This window comes from Podarcis tiliguerta (genome assembly GCF_965153285.1).
Source record: "Podarcis tiliguerta genome assembly, chromosome: 6".
Classification (NCBI taxonomy): Eukaryota; Metazoa; Chordata; class Lepidosauria; order Squamata; family Lacertidae; genus Podarcis; species Podarcis tiliguerta.
Window position 1 is genome coordinate 6,219,598 of NC_139539.1, and position 13,190 is coordinate 6,232,787.

At 47.6% G+C, this 13,190-nt stretch overlaps 1 protein-coding gene across 2 annotated transcripts in view; it reads right to left on the reverse strand.

Annotated features, from left to right (window-relative positions):
• UCKL1 (uridine-cytidine kinase 1 like 1) overlaps positions 1-9,478 on the reverse strand; it is a 72,509-nt gene extending 63,031 nt beyond the window's left edge. For both annotated transcript variants that reach the window (XM_083447455.1, XM_083447456.1), the window contains exon 1: positions 9,353-9,478. In XM_083447455.1, the coding sequence (XP_083303581.1) occupies positions 9,353-9,432 (80 nt within the window). In that variant the 5' untranslated portion in view covers positions 9,433-9,478. The remainder of the gene's footprint in view (positions 1-9,352) is intronic.
• Positions 9,479-13,190: the final 3,712 nt, after the last annotated feature.

Below are 13,190 nucleotides of genomic sequence, written 5' to 3' on the forward strand. Positions count from 1 at the left end.
ACAACAAAAACCTGTTAAAATTTGTTAATTCCTTTTCTGTTAGGAATTATAGGTATTGATATCTCAAAGGAACAGAAGATACTTTTTCTGTTTGGAACAACAGCTGCCCAGACATTACTAGCCCAGAGATGGAAAGAAGACAAAGTCCCTAGCAGAGGGGAGAGGCAAACTAAGCTGATAGACTATGCCGAGATGGCAAAACTGACTGGAAAACCTGGGAACCAAGAGGACAAAAACTTTATAAAAGAATGGGGAAAATTTATGTTACTTAGGAGACCACTGTAAGCAGATGGAAACATTAGCAGGATTTTGATCTCACTTGTAGTTTAGCAATTACCATGGACAAAGTGGTTTGATATAAAAATTGGAGTATGAAAGAATATGCAGTAATAAATGTTCAAAATGGGACACCACAGGGTGGGTGGGGCGGGGAAGAGTCCGGATATTTGGAGGAATCTCTTTATTTGAATATACTTTTTTATTCTTTGTTTACAACTTTCTGTTGGAAAAACCAATAAAAATGATTTTAAAAAATAATGACAATGTTCACCATAAGATTAAAGATTTAAGATGTGTGACGCTGAAACAGAGAGCCTCTGTGGTGTAATGGTTAGTGTCGGACTGGGACCAGGGTTCCAATCCCCCCTCCACCATGAAGCACACTGGGTGACCTTGGGGGGGTCACCATCTCTCAGCCTGGCCTACCTGACAGGGTTGTTGTTTTGAGGATAAAATGGGAGGGAGAACCACCTAACCCCACCTTGAGCACCTTGGAGGAAAAGGTGGTATATAAATGGAATTAATAACAATAACAATAATAATAATAATAATGTTGTTTAGTCGTTTAGTCGTGTCCAACTCTTTGTGACCAACCTATCCATTCTGAAGGAAATCAGCCCTGAGTGCTCACTGGAAGGACAGATCGTGAAGCTGAGGCTCCAATACTTTGGCCACCTCATGAGAAGAGAAGACTCCCTGGAAAAGACCCTGATGTTGGGAAAGATGGAGGGCACAAGGAAAAGGGGACGACAGAGGACGAGATGGTGGGACAGTGTTCTCGAAGCTACAAACGTGTGTCTGACCAAACTGCGGGAGACAGTGAAAGACAGGAGTGCCTGGCGTGCTCTGGTCCATTGGGTCACGAAGAGGCGGACACAACTAAACGAATAATAATAATAATAATAATAATAATAATAATAATAATATATTTATACCCTGCCCATCTGGCTGGATTCTATTAGCAGCGTTTACGGGGGATTTCTTTTTTTTTTAAAGCGTGTGAGTGTGGATTTAAATCCTGCTCCCCACATAGTCCGTTTCCTTCATCTTTGCAGCCCCAGGCACGTGTTTCCTGTTTTCTTTTCCTGAGCAGAGATAAGCGTGGTGTTAGTCCCCTAAATAAAGGTCGATAACTCTGGGGAACCTGGGGGGACGGCACTGGGCAGATCTTTGCACCCCGGCACCACATATGCTTTAGACGGCCCTGGTACCACTGTACATTTCCCCCAGTGAGAGTTGATGGATCGTGGCCCTCTCTCCAGTCGAGCTGCAGGCATAGCTGTCAACTTACAGATTTGAAAATAAGGGGCCAGCAGCCTCGAAAATAAGGGATCAGCGGCCAAAATAAGGGATTTTCCGGGCACAGGTATGTTCAACTTCTGAGCCCCTCCGAACCAAAGGCAGAAAGCCCAGCCAACAGCCAAACGAAGCCTCATCAATAAGGGACAGCAGCGGGACATGGCACTGGGATAAGGGGCTAGCCTGCCAAATAAGGGACGCTTGACAGCTATGCTTGCAGGATTTACATCTCCCCCTAGTGGCGCAAGAGCAACCAGGCACTTTCTTCAAAGAAACGAAACAAGGGACGTGAGCCGCTCTGTCTCCAGTAAACACACGGTGAAGCAACTGGGATCCTCACTTGCCACACGCAAAAATGCAGACTCACGGCAGCTTGGCACCAACCGCAAAAGATAAGAAAGGAGTGTTTGCCTAGGCTAATGGTTTATATTGAAAGCAGCGCCGTCCAAATAAGAGTGGGCGGAAAGGACGCTGTCTTGTTGAACGGCACATTAATCTCAGTGAATGCTCTGGTCCTCGTGGAGGGAGTCAAGCTGCGGCTCGAAGCTTGAGTCACAAAGGGTCCACGAGGGTCATCTAGCCCAACCCTCTGGCCCAGGCAATGCAGGAATCTTTCACCCATCTTGAACCCGTGCCCCTGAGATTAAGAGAATATCGTGCTTTTAGACTGAGCTATCTGGGCTTGCCAACAAAGGTCCATATAGTAAAAGCTATGGTTTTCCCAGTAGTGATGTATGGAAGTGAAAGCTGGACCATAAAGAAGGCTGATCGCCGAAGAATGGATGCTTTTGAATTATGGTGCTGGAGGAGACTCTTGAGAGTCCCATGGACTGCAAGAAGATCAAACGTATCCATTCTGAAGGAAATCAGCCCTGAGTGCTCACTGGAAGGACAGATCCTGAAGCTGAGGCTCCAATACTTTGGCCACCTCATGAGAAGAGAAGCCTCCCTGGAAAAGACCCTGATGTTGGGAAAGATGGAGGGCACAAGGAGAAGGGGACGACAGAGGACAAGATGGTTGGATAGTGTTCTCAAAGCTACCAGCATGAGTTTGACCAAACTGCAGGAGGCAGTGGAAGACAGGAGTGCCTGGCATGCTCTGGTCCAGGGGGTCACAAAGAGTCGGACACGACTAAACGACTAAACAACAACAATCTGGGCTGCAACCCACTTCAGAATGCACGTAGAGGCTCGCATGATTAAATTCTCCTTGCTAGAAAAAAATTAAAATAGAATACAATTCCCTGCAAAAAGAAACTTAGTATGTCCAGGAGAAGGGCTGAGATGCTAGCTTTCTATGAGGCGGGGAAATGATGTATGGCCAGTAATGCAAACCCTACCGGCAATATGAAGTGGTACAGTCAGGACACCGGTTTACTATTTCAGTGAGAACTAGGTCTCTGTTTCAGGGATCAACTTATATTTTCTTGGGCATTGCTGCCTTCTCCAGACAGTGCTCCAGAGGCCGGGAGAAAGCCGTTTCACCCCACAAACTGACCACTTCACAGGTTCTGCAGTCTTTATGAAGCTGGTGCCATCCAGTGGTAGCTTTACATGTGAGATCTCCATGCATGTAGCTACAGATGGGCCATCACATTCAAACACCGAGAGAACAATAATGCATGGCGTGTGTCTCTCGTTTACGACTTGGACATATCCCTCCCCCTTTCCGAGCAAACACAGTTGAAAAATTGAGAAGGGCCAAACAAAACTGATCTGTTTACAGGATCTGTCCAGAGGCCTGCCAGAGTCTCTGCTCCCGTTGCCAAAAAGCAAGTATTAAAAATAAGCCAGCAGCAGGGAACTGCGATTGCATGGTTTGGTAAGAGAAACAATATCCAGGAACACTTGTTTCCAAAGTCGTTCTCGCAGTCACAGAGACTCGACATGCTTTCTCAGAAGGCCCATAGCATGCAATGGGTCTTACTTCCAGGGTAGGGTACACCAGTGGCGTAGCGTGGGTTTTCAGCACCCGGGGCAAGGCAAGTAATTTGCACCCCTAACCCGTGGATTTGCGCCCCCTAACCCTGACCCCCAGATGTTGTGCCCAGTGCGGCTGGGCCCCCCTGCACCCCCCATGCTACGCCACTGGGGTACACAGCTGAATCCAAGTCTAAGATTGCCGTAAGGTAACCATGCCAATAATAATACTAATAATAATAATAATAATAATAATAATAATAATAATAATAATAATAATAATTTATTATTTATACCCTGCCCATCTGGCTGGGTCCCCCCAGCCACTCCGGGCGGCTTCCAACCGAACACTAAAATACAATAACCTATTAAACATTAAAAGCTTCCCTAAACAGGGCTGCTTTTAGATGTCTTCTAAAAGTCTGGTAGTTATTTTTCTCTTTGACATCTGCTGGGAGGGCGTTCCACAGGGCGGGCGCCACTACCAAGAAGGCCCTTTGCCTGGTTCCCTGTAACTTGGCTTCTCGCAGGGAGGGAACCGCCAGAAGGCCCTCGGCGCTGGACCTCAGGGTCCGGGCAGAACGATGGGTGTGGAGACGCTCCTTCAGGTATAGTAGATCGAGGCCGTTCAGGGCTTTCAAGGTCAGCACCAACACCTTGAATTGTGCTCTGAAACGTACTGGGAGCCAGTGTAGGTCTTTCAAGACCGGTGTTATATGGTCTCGGCGGCCGCTCCCAGTCATTACCTACAATGGGCCTACCTTGAGTAGGGCAAGCATTGGACACAGGCCTTCGTTGCCTTTAGAGTAGGCAGCATGGCCATTCAGTGCATAGCACCATCAGTGCATATGTCACACTCTAGTCAAAAAGACCAAAATGCAGCCCTCCTACAGTCTCAAGTGCCGACAATCTGAATTTCAACAGTGAATGGAAGAGGGGAGAGGCAAGGAAGCTTTCATTGGAGCAGAACTGCAAGAACTGAAACATCTTAAAGGAACTTTCCAGGGCGATCCACCGGGAGGAAGATCTCCTGCACAACGCCTGCTAAACCAGAGGGGATTCATGGGCGGCTGGGCTCTAGCAGACCCCCGGTTTGTTCCAGCATGGCTTGCTTCAGAGAGATGTTCCATATGGACTGGGAACTTGTAGGCTCAGTGGAGCTCCACCCAATCTATCAACGGGCTATTTTTAACTGAACTGCGTGGAATTCAGAAATTACCCCTCAAGGAAATGCTTCTGTTTTCAAGGATGTTGCTCCCCCCCCCCCCCCCGCCCAGCATTCAAATTGCAGGCTATTGTTGCTTAGAAAAATGTGTTTTTTCTCCCCAGATAGCGGACCTGCCAGGATTTGGAGCGACGCCTTGAAAATGTATTTACACGAAAACCATCAGAGATAAGCTTTGGGTTCTTTTTCCTTTTAAAAGCCGAACGTTCTCGAGAAACTGGATTCCTTTCCTGTACAAAACATCCTTCTCTTCTTCTGCAGTAGTGCAGCATATACCTTGCCTACCTCGCAGGCTTGTTGTTGGGCTAAGACAGGGCTCCAAGCTCTGGAAAGGAGGGGCTGGAGGAATAATAGGTCCGTATTGTAACTCAGCAGGAAGTTAGTCAATGGTTTAGCATTAGTTTCTGGAAAGCACTGACATTTTAGCCGGTTGCTGGTCTTCCTCTGCCCTCCACACACCTGTGCAGCTGTTCAAAATATTGCACGAACCCAGATATGGAGGCTGGGAGTGCCTCCATCGAGATCCCGGGGGCGTGAGGCCGTTTTCTCAAACAAATATCTGAAAGGGAGTCTTCCTCCCTACAGTCCCTCTGGGGTGCTAAGATTGGCAGAGAGGGCCATCTTACTAGTTCCTCTGCCCTCAGAGGCTGGGGGGGGGGTTGGCTTGGGAGAGGGCCTTCTCTGTGGCGGCCCCTAAGCTGTGCAAGAAAGTTATGTGTTATATACAGTGGATGCTCGGATTGTGAACGTGATCTGTGCAGGATGCATGTTCACAACCCGCGTCTGCGCACACACGGGTTGCGATTCGGCGCTTCTGAGCATGTGCAAAGCGCAATTTGGCGCTTCTGAGCATGTGCAAAGCGCGATTTAGCGCTTCTGCGCATGCGCGACTGCCAAAACCCAGAAGTAACCCGTTCTGGTACTTTCGGGTTTTGGCAGTCTGCAACCCGAAAAAAACGGAACCTGAAGCGTACGCAAGATGAGGTATGACTGTGTATATATATATATATAGAGAGAGAGAGAGAGAGAGAGAATATATATATCTTCTCTAAAAACAGTTATGCTCATTGCTTTTTCAGAAAAAAATGGCATGTTATTTTTCTGCAGCTAGGGGTGAATGTTGAGCCTTCTCATTTCACCTCTGTTTGTGGGGTTATTTATTAAATATAGCACAGCACAGTCAAATGGGTGGCAAATCCCTTAGAAATATGATTTTATTTGGTGGCATCTGTAAATACAAAAAAAGGGGGGATTACCTATCCTTTCATTGCACCATGCAAGTTGTATTTTATTCCCCGTTTGTAGATTCATAATTGCATCGTTTTCATTCACTCTTGATATTTCTTTTTCTTTTGACTTCATGACCAAAAGCTCCTCTCGTTGAACTTAGTTGTTTTGCCTTTCTCTTTGTGTCTGTTGTCTGTTTTTTTGTCATTCAGATATATTCTATGTATGTATGTATGTATACAGAGACGGACAAACTCCCAGAGCACTGACATCGTGCTGGAAGCTTCCTCTTTTTAAACTTTGGGTATGGTGGGGGGCGGGGGGGACACACACTCGCCTCTGGCTTGTTAGCCAAAATGTGCAACTCCAGAGCCCCGGTGTGTGATATTCAGGACAACATCACAGGTGTTTTCGGAAACAGGCAGGCGTGCAAGTCAGCAACAGGTTAAAACTGCCCATGCTTCTCAGAGGGCTAATCCCCACAGTGGATTAAATTCCAGACCTACAGCGGCAAAACAAAGAAAAAGCCCAGCCTAGCTGACAGTGTTAGGAATTCAGATATATAAGCTAATTGCCAAATGGCACCTTAAACCTAGGTTACAGATGCCAAAAAGGAATGTCTAGGCACCTTTTTGCGGTGAAATTCACCATTATTATTTTTATTATTAATAATAATTTCATTTTTATACCACTTTATATTTTAAAGGCAAAAATCTCAAAGCAGTTTACAACGCATGAAAACATCAAATGAAACGATCCAGAAGAAAACAAATTCATGCTTCAAGGAAAATACTGTATTTTTCCGTGTATAAGACTATGTTTTTCCCCTAAAAATAATGTCAAAAATTAGGGGGGCATCTTATACACAGATACACCTCCCCCATTTTCTTAAATCTGAGTCCCCCCAAAAAGGGGGCCTCTTATACATGGGGGCGTCTTATAGACCGAAACATACGGCATTTCAGATCCTTCCCTAAGTGACATTTGGCTTTTCCCCATATTGATTCACTTGCTTGATTTATAGAGCTGGCCCACAGCAGAATAACTCCAGGAAGGCAGTGTGGTGTAGAGGTTAGAGTGTCGGACTAGGACATGGAAGATCAGAGTTCAAATCCCCACTCAGCCATGAAGTTTCACTGGGTGATCTTGGAGTCAGTAGCAACCTCTTAACCTAACTCACAGGGTCATTGTGCGGATTAACTGATGATGGGAGGTGAACCATGTTTTACACTGAGCTATGAATGCAACATAGGATGCGGGTGGTGCTGTGGGTTAAACCACAGAGCCTAGGACTTGCCGATCAGGTCGGCGGTTCGAATCCCCGCGACGGGGTGAGCTCCCGTTGCTCGGTCCCAGCTCCTGCCAACCTAGCATTTCGAAAGCACGTCAAAGTGCAAGTAGATAAGTAGGTATCGCTCCGGCGGGAAGGTAAACAGCGTTTCCGTGCGCTGCTCTGGTTTGCCAGAAGCAGCTTAGTCATGCTGGCCACATGACCCGGAAGCTGTACGCCGGCTCCCTTGGCCAATAAAGCGAGACGAGCGCTGCAATCCCGGAGTTAGTCACGACTGGACCTAATGGTCAGGGGTCCCTTTACCTTTACCTAGGGGCCCAATCTGGACAGTTCTGCCAGGGGCGCAAGATCACTCAGCTACGGCTCTGGTGTGAAGAGAGTTTGCGGCAACAGAAAGAGCAATGTTTGACCTCGTCGGTGGTCAGTATTATTTCCCAAAGGTCATCACCGGATGAGGACAATGATATATACAAGCACTCAAAACTTGCAAACACAATTCAAAGGGTGTTAAGTCTGCTGTAGCGAAAACAATATTGGGGCACCGTAAAGATGAACAGATTTTAATATGGAATAAGTGTGCTACATCTGATGAATTGATCTGCAAAAAGTTTAATCCTTAATAAAAGTGACTAGTTTTTAAGGTGTCAAAAGTGCCTCATTGTTTTTGACATGTTATGTGAAATTCAGGTCTCCTAGCCTGTCTAAATCTCTCCTTCTGCCTAAATTCTTCTTCTTCCTGGGCCCTTCAAGAAGCTATCTGCACACACCCTTCACCCCCCCCCAATAAAGTATTTCAGGGGGCCAGCCCCACAAGAAAGTTGGCTGGCATTGCCATTCAAATGGTGTATGTGGATTGTGATCCGTTATATGGGGCAGGGCTTACCCGCCTCCCCCCCCCCCCCCCCGCAAATATGTTATCCAAGTTGTCATCCTGACTGCTGCCCCCACCTTATACGTACTTCTCTGCCAAGTCACCCAAAGGAGCCTGCATGCCTCACTCAGACACCCCAGGGAGCGTGTGAGCCAGAGGTGAGAGATGCGTTTTTGGGTGCCCCTCTGGGCCTCCATCCTTGGCAAGCACCAGGGGGACCAACTTGAATAAAAGATTGAGGGGGGCAGGTAAACCCCACCCCATGTAATCAATCACATGACGCAGCGCATGCACATCATTTGAATGGCAATGCCCATCAACTCGGGGGGCATTTTATTTTGGGGGGGGGGCAAAGGGACCTTGGCCCCTAGGAGTTGGTTCCTATAGTAGAGACCAGGCATCCCCAAACTCAGCCCTCCAGCTGTTTTGGGACTACAATTCTCACGGGCCCTGTTAGCTAGGGATGATGGGAGTTGTAGTCCCAAAACAGCTGGAGGGCCGAGTTTGGGGATGTCTGGTAAGAGGCCAAACTCGCCAACTCCATTGTATGCCCCCAGTGGGCTCCTAGTCTTCCCACATAGTTCAGTCACGAGATCATGAAACTCTAAACCTCAAGGTTGTGGGTTCGAGCCCCAGGTTGGCCCAAATGATTCCTGGCTGGGGGGTTGGACAAGATGACCCTCATGGTACCTTCCAACTCCATGACCACTGAGCCCTTCCACATGCCAACTACTGAAACCCAAAGAGAGGCAGTGCTCAGGTGCGCAAAGGAAGGTGCCAGGGCGCAAACGAAATATTTGAGCCCCCTCCCTCCAAGTTGATAGGCAAGGCCATTCAAATGGTGTACCTGCGCCACGATTATGTGGGACAGGGCTTACCTCCCCCCCGATGTTTTATTCCAGTGGGCACCCTTGCCAGGGCGTCCCTCTACTTCGGTATTCTCTGCGCCAATGGGCAGTCGCTCTCCTGATGGGATCCGCTCCCCGCAAATCCCGGGAGATGCCGGGGATTGAACCCGGGACCATCCGTGCAGAAGGCGGGCGCCCTGCCAGCGAGCTCAGCCTGGCCGGGACTCCGTTTTCCGCGCATCAAGCCGCCCCGGGCGCCCTTCGCAACCGGGCGCAACGGAGCGCGCCTCTCCCCGGGGAACCCCCGTGCGGGAAGAGCCACCGGGGCTCCCTCCCTCCCTTTCCCCCCACCCAAAGGTGCGCGTCTGCGAAAGGGGGGTCTCTCCCCTTACCTGTCGCCCCCGAGATCCCTGCCTCCCGCTTCGCTCTCCGCCGTCCCGCGCCCCGCATCCGCGGCGGTTGCTGCAGCCATTGCGCCTCGCGATCAGCTGTTCGGAGCGCGGAGCGGGGAGAGGCAGAGGGAGACAGAGAGAGGGGGGGCGAAGCGGAGGCGCGCCGCGCGGCACCATGGGAGTTGTAGTTCTCCAGGCGGGCCCGGCTCCCCCGATGCGATGGCAAGAGGGAGCGCAAGAGGACTACAAGCACCCGGAAGCTTTGCTGTCCGGTGCACGACGGGAACTGTAGTTTTGTGCGCCTTGGGAGGGTCTCCAAAGCAGAGCTTTACGCAAAGGGAGAGAAGAGAAACTGAAAGAGTTCGGCCTTTGCAGAGGAATTAGTTGGGTAGAAGAGAATAATAGAAGCCGAATTTGGAAAGGAGCACCAGGGTCACCGCTAGTCCAAGCGCCCTTTTTTGCCCAACGCGGGATTCGAACCCACGACCCTAAGACGAAGCGTCTCCTGCTCTGCCGACTGAGCTACTTGGGTGCTTCTTGGTTCCAAAAGGCAGATCGGCGCATCATCGCCCGACATTACTTCTGCTTAAATAAATGCCAGCGTCAAGCAGTTTGCCGTTCTGCATTTTAAGAAAGGGCTGAGCTTAAAAAGATATTTAGAGCTGTAGCCACCTATGTACACTTCCTCAAAAATAAGATCCACTTAAGTCAGCGGGGCTTACTCCTAGGAAACCGTGACCTCACCCATGGGCATAGTCAAGGGGGCAGAGGGCAGTGGCGTAGATGCCTCCCCCCAGATCAAGTAAAACAATAGAAATACTTAACTAACTGACCAATCACGTCGGTTCTCTCCCCCCCCCCCATAATCCTGGCTATGCCCATGGCAGGGGGGGAGCGTGCCCCCCATCACACAAAAATCAATACAAATCTGAGGCTCTACCAATGGGCATAGCCAAGGGGGGTGGGGGCAGGGAGGCAGCTCCCCCCCCTTAGATCCACAAATATTATTGATAAGCATAGAAAGTGCTCAGTTATCTGAGGTTCTGCCCCTCCAGCAGAAACCTCGACCCCCCCTCAATATCCTATTTACGGGGTATTTTTACCTGTGATTTCCTAAGAAAGCTCAACAGCTTTGATTTCCTAAAAAAAAGCTGCCCCCCCCCAAATACTGGCTACGCCCATGTTCTACACCCCCCTAACAAAAAGCCTGGCTGTGCCCAGGGCCTTACCCATCAGTGGCATGGCCCCCGGCTGCCTCCACAAAAGTTACCCAATTTCAGACAGAAAACTGTTCTTCACCCCTGACTTTAAATATGTACTTTCTATATGAGAGCAAGGCGTTTTCTCTGTCCCCGCCACCTTAAATTTTTCACCACCAGTGCAGCCTTGAAGCAGTCCTTATCGTGGAGCAAACTGAAACTATTAGTGTGATTAGCCTTAGTCCAGCTTCCAGCTTCCACCTCTCTTTCTGGCATTCCTTGAAATTGCCTTCCATTGTTTGCCTTTCTCATCCAGGCACAAACATTCCCAAGGCCAGCAAAGGATGACCCCCTGTTTCCTATTGAAATACCTGCTTACCTGGATCTGAAAATCTCCATACGATTCCCAAAAGGTAGCCAGGTTATCAGTGATGTACGTACAATGAATGGAAAAGGATGTTCAAAATGTTGTTGTTGTTGTTTAGTCGTTTAGTCGTGTCCGACTCTTCATGACCCCATGGACCAGAGCACGCCAGGCACTCCTGTCTTCCACTGCCTCCCGCAGTTTGGTCAGACTCATGTTTGTAGCTTCGAAGACACTATCCAACCATCTCGTCCTCTGTCGTCCCCTTCGCCTTGTGCCCTCCATCTTTCCCAACATCAGGGTCTTTTCCAGGGAGTCTTCTCTTCTCATGAGGTGGCCAAAGTATTGGAGCCTCAGCTTCACGATCTGTCCTTCCATCGAGCACTCAGGGCTGATTTCCTTCAGAATGGATAGGTTTGATCTTCTTGCAGTCCATGGGACTCTCAAGAGTCTCCTCCAGCACCATAATTCAAAAGCATCAATTCTTTGGCGATCAGCCTTCTTTATGGTCCAGCTCTCACTTCCATACATCACTACTGGGAAAACCATAGCTTTTACTATACGGACCTTTGTTGGCAAGGTGATGTCTCTGCTTTTTCAGATGCTGTCTAGGTTGGTCATTGCTTTCCTCCCAAGAAGCAGGCGACACACGATGTTCAAAATAACTTTTGTAAAAACCAAACCAAACCAAACCAAACCAGAAGCTTTTCTTTTGGGAATTAGAGGGCAAGAACCACCTGCTACTTGCCCCAAAGTGGAAAGAAGCAGAAGTCCCAGCAAAGGAAGAATGGATACAAAAACATATGGAATATGCAGAAATGGAGAAACTTAGAAGAAGAAGAAGAAGAAGAAGAAGAAGAAGAAGAAGAAGAAGAAGAAGAAGAAGACAAACTTTTTAATAAATGAATGGAAATGGTTGATTGAATATTTGCATATAAATTGCCAACAGATAAAAACATTGGCGGGATTATTGCAATAACCTGCAGTTTCATAAGAGTATATATTTAAGGTAGATGATTAAATGAGTAAATTAAATGAATTTGGATATGCAGGAGATATTTAAAAATAAATTTTAAGGAACCGCAGAAGGAGGGGGAAAGGAGGTCAGACTTTGAAATGTTAGATTGATTGTAAAACTAACGAAATGTATAAACTTGAAAAGTATAAATAAAAACTTGAAAAACAAAACAAAACAAAAGGTAGCCAGGTTACTTATTGCAAGGAGCCTTGGGCCGTATAACAAATCTGTGAAACTTTAATAATAATAATAATAATAATAATAATGATAATAATAGTAATAATAATATTATTTTATTTATACCCCGCCCTTCCCGGTTCAAAAACTGGGCTCAGGGCTGTTAACAACAAATTTAAAACACTTAATTATAGAAGCAGCATAAAATACAGTATAAAAACATGAATAACAATAAAAATCAAAAATCAAAAATCAATTAGATAATCCCCAGGGCTAGCTGGCTGAATTGGTCCTAATTGGGCCAGCAAGGAGGCCAGGGGAGAATTAGCTGTGGGGTCTCAGAGCGGGTGGTCTTCATAAAAGGGGAGGGGGAGGGAAGAGAAGGGAAATAAAAGATCAGGCTGAATTCAAATGAAAGGCCAGGCAGAATAGCTCTGTCTTACAGGCCCGACGGAAGAAGGTTAAATCCTGAAGGGACAGAGTATTCCACCAGGTCGGAGCCATCACTGAAAAGGCCCTGGCCCTGCAAGACTCTTTCATCCTTAGGAATGGTTTATGCTTTGCTTGGCATTACAGATCTCAAACCTGGGTCAAGAAGAGGAGTAGATTTCTTATCAGCAGGGAGATGGCAGAGCCCCTCTCTCCCCCCGCCCCCCCTGCTGAATCTGAGCGTGCTGGCTTTGGTGGAGTACTGTTAAGTCCCCTGCACCAGTGTATTTAATTCTCACCTGCAGCACCAACTTGCTTTAAATCACAGAACTGTAGTTGGAGGGCACCCCAGGGGTCATCTAGTCCAACCCCCTGCAATGCAGGAATATCAACTAGGCTAGTACAGCGGCAGAGCAGCTGCTTTGCAGGCAGAAGGTCTCAGGTTCAACCATAAGGCAGCTTCATATTTTCCTAGGCCGCTAAATCTCAGCAAGGATGTTCCTAAGGAAGAGAGCAACCAAAACCGAAAAAGGATATTAACTAGAATTTATATATTGTAATGTTTGAAGGATGAATTTGGAATTATTGATTATGAAAAGTATTTTTCTCTTCATTCTTTTTCTTTTAACTTTCATCTTTCTTCTTTTACAG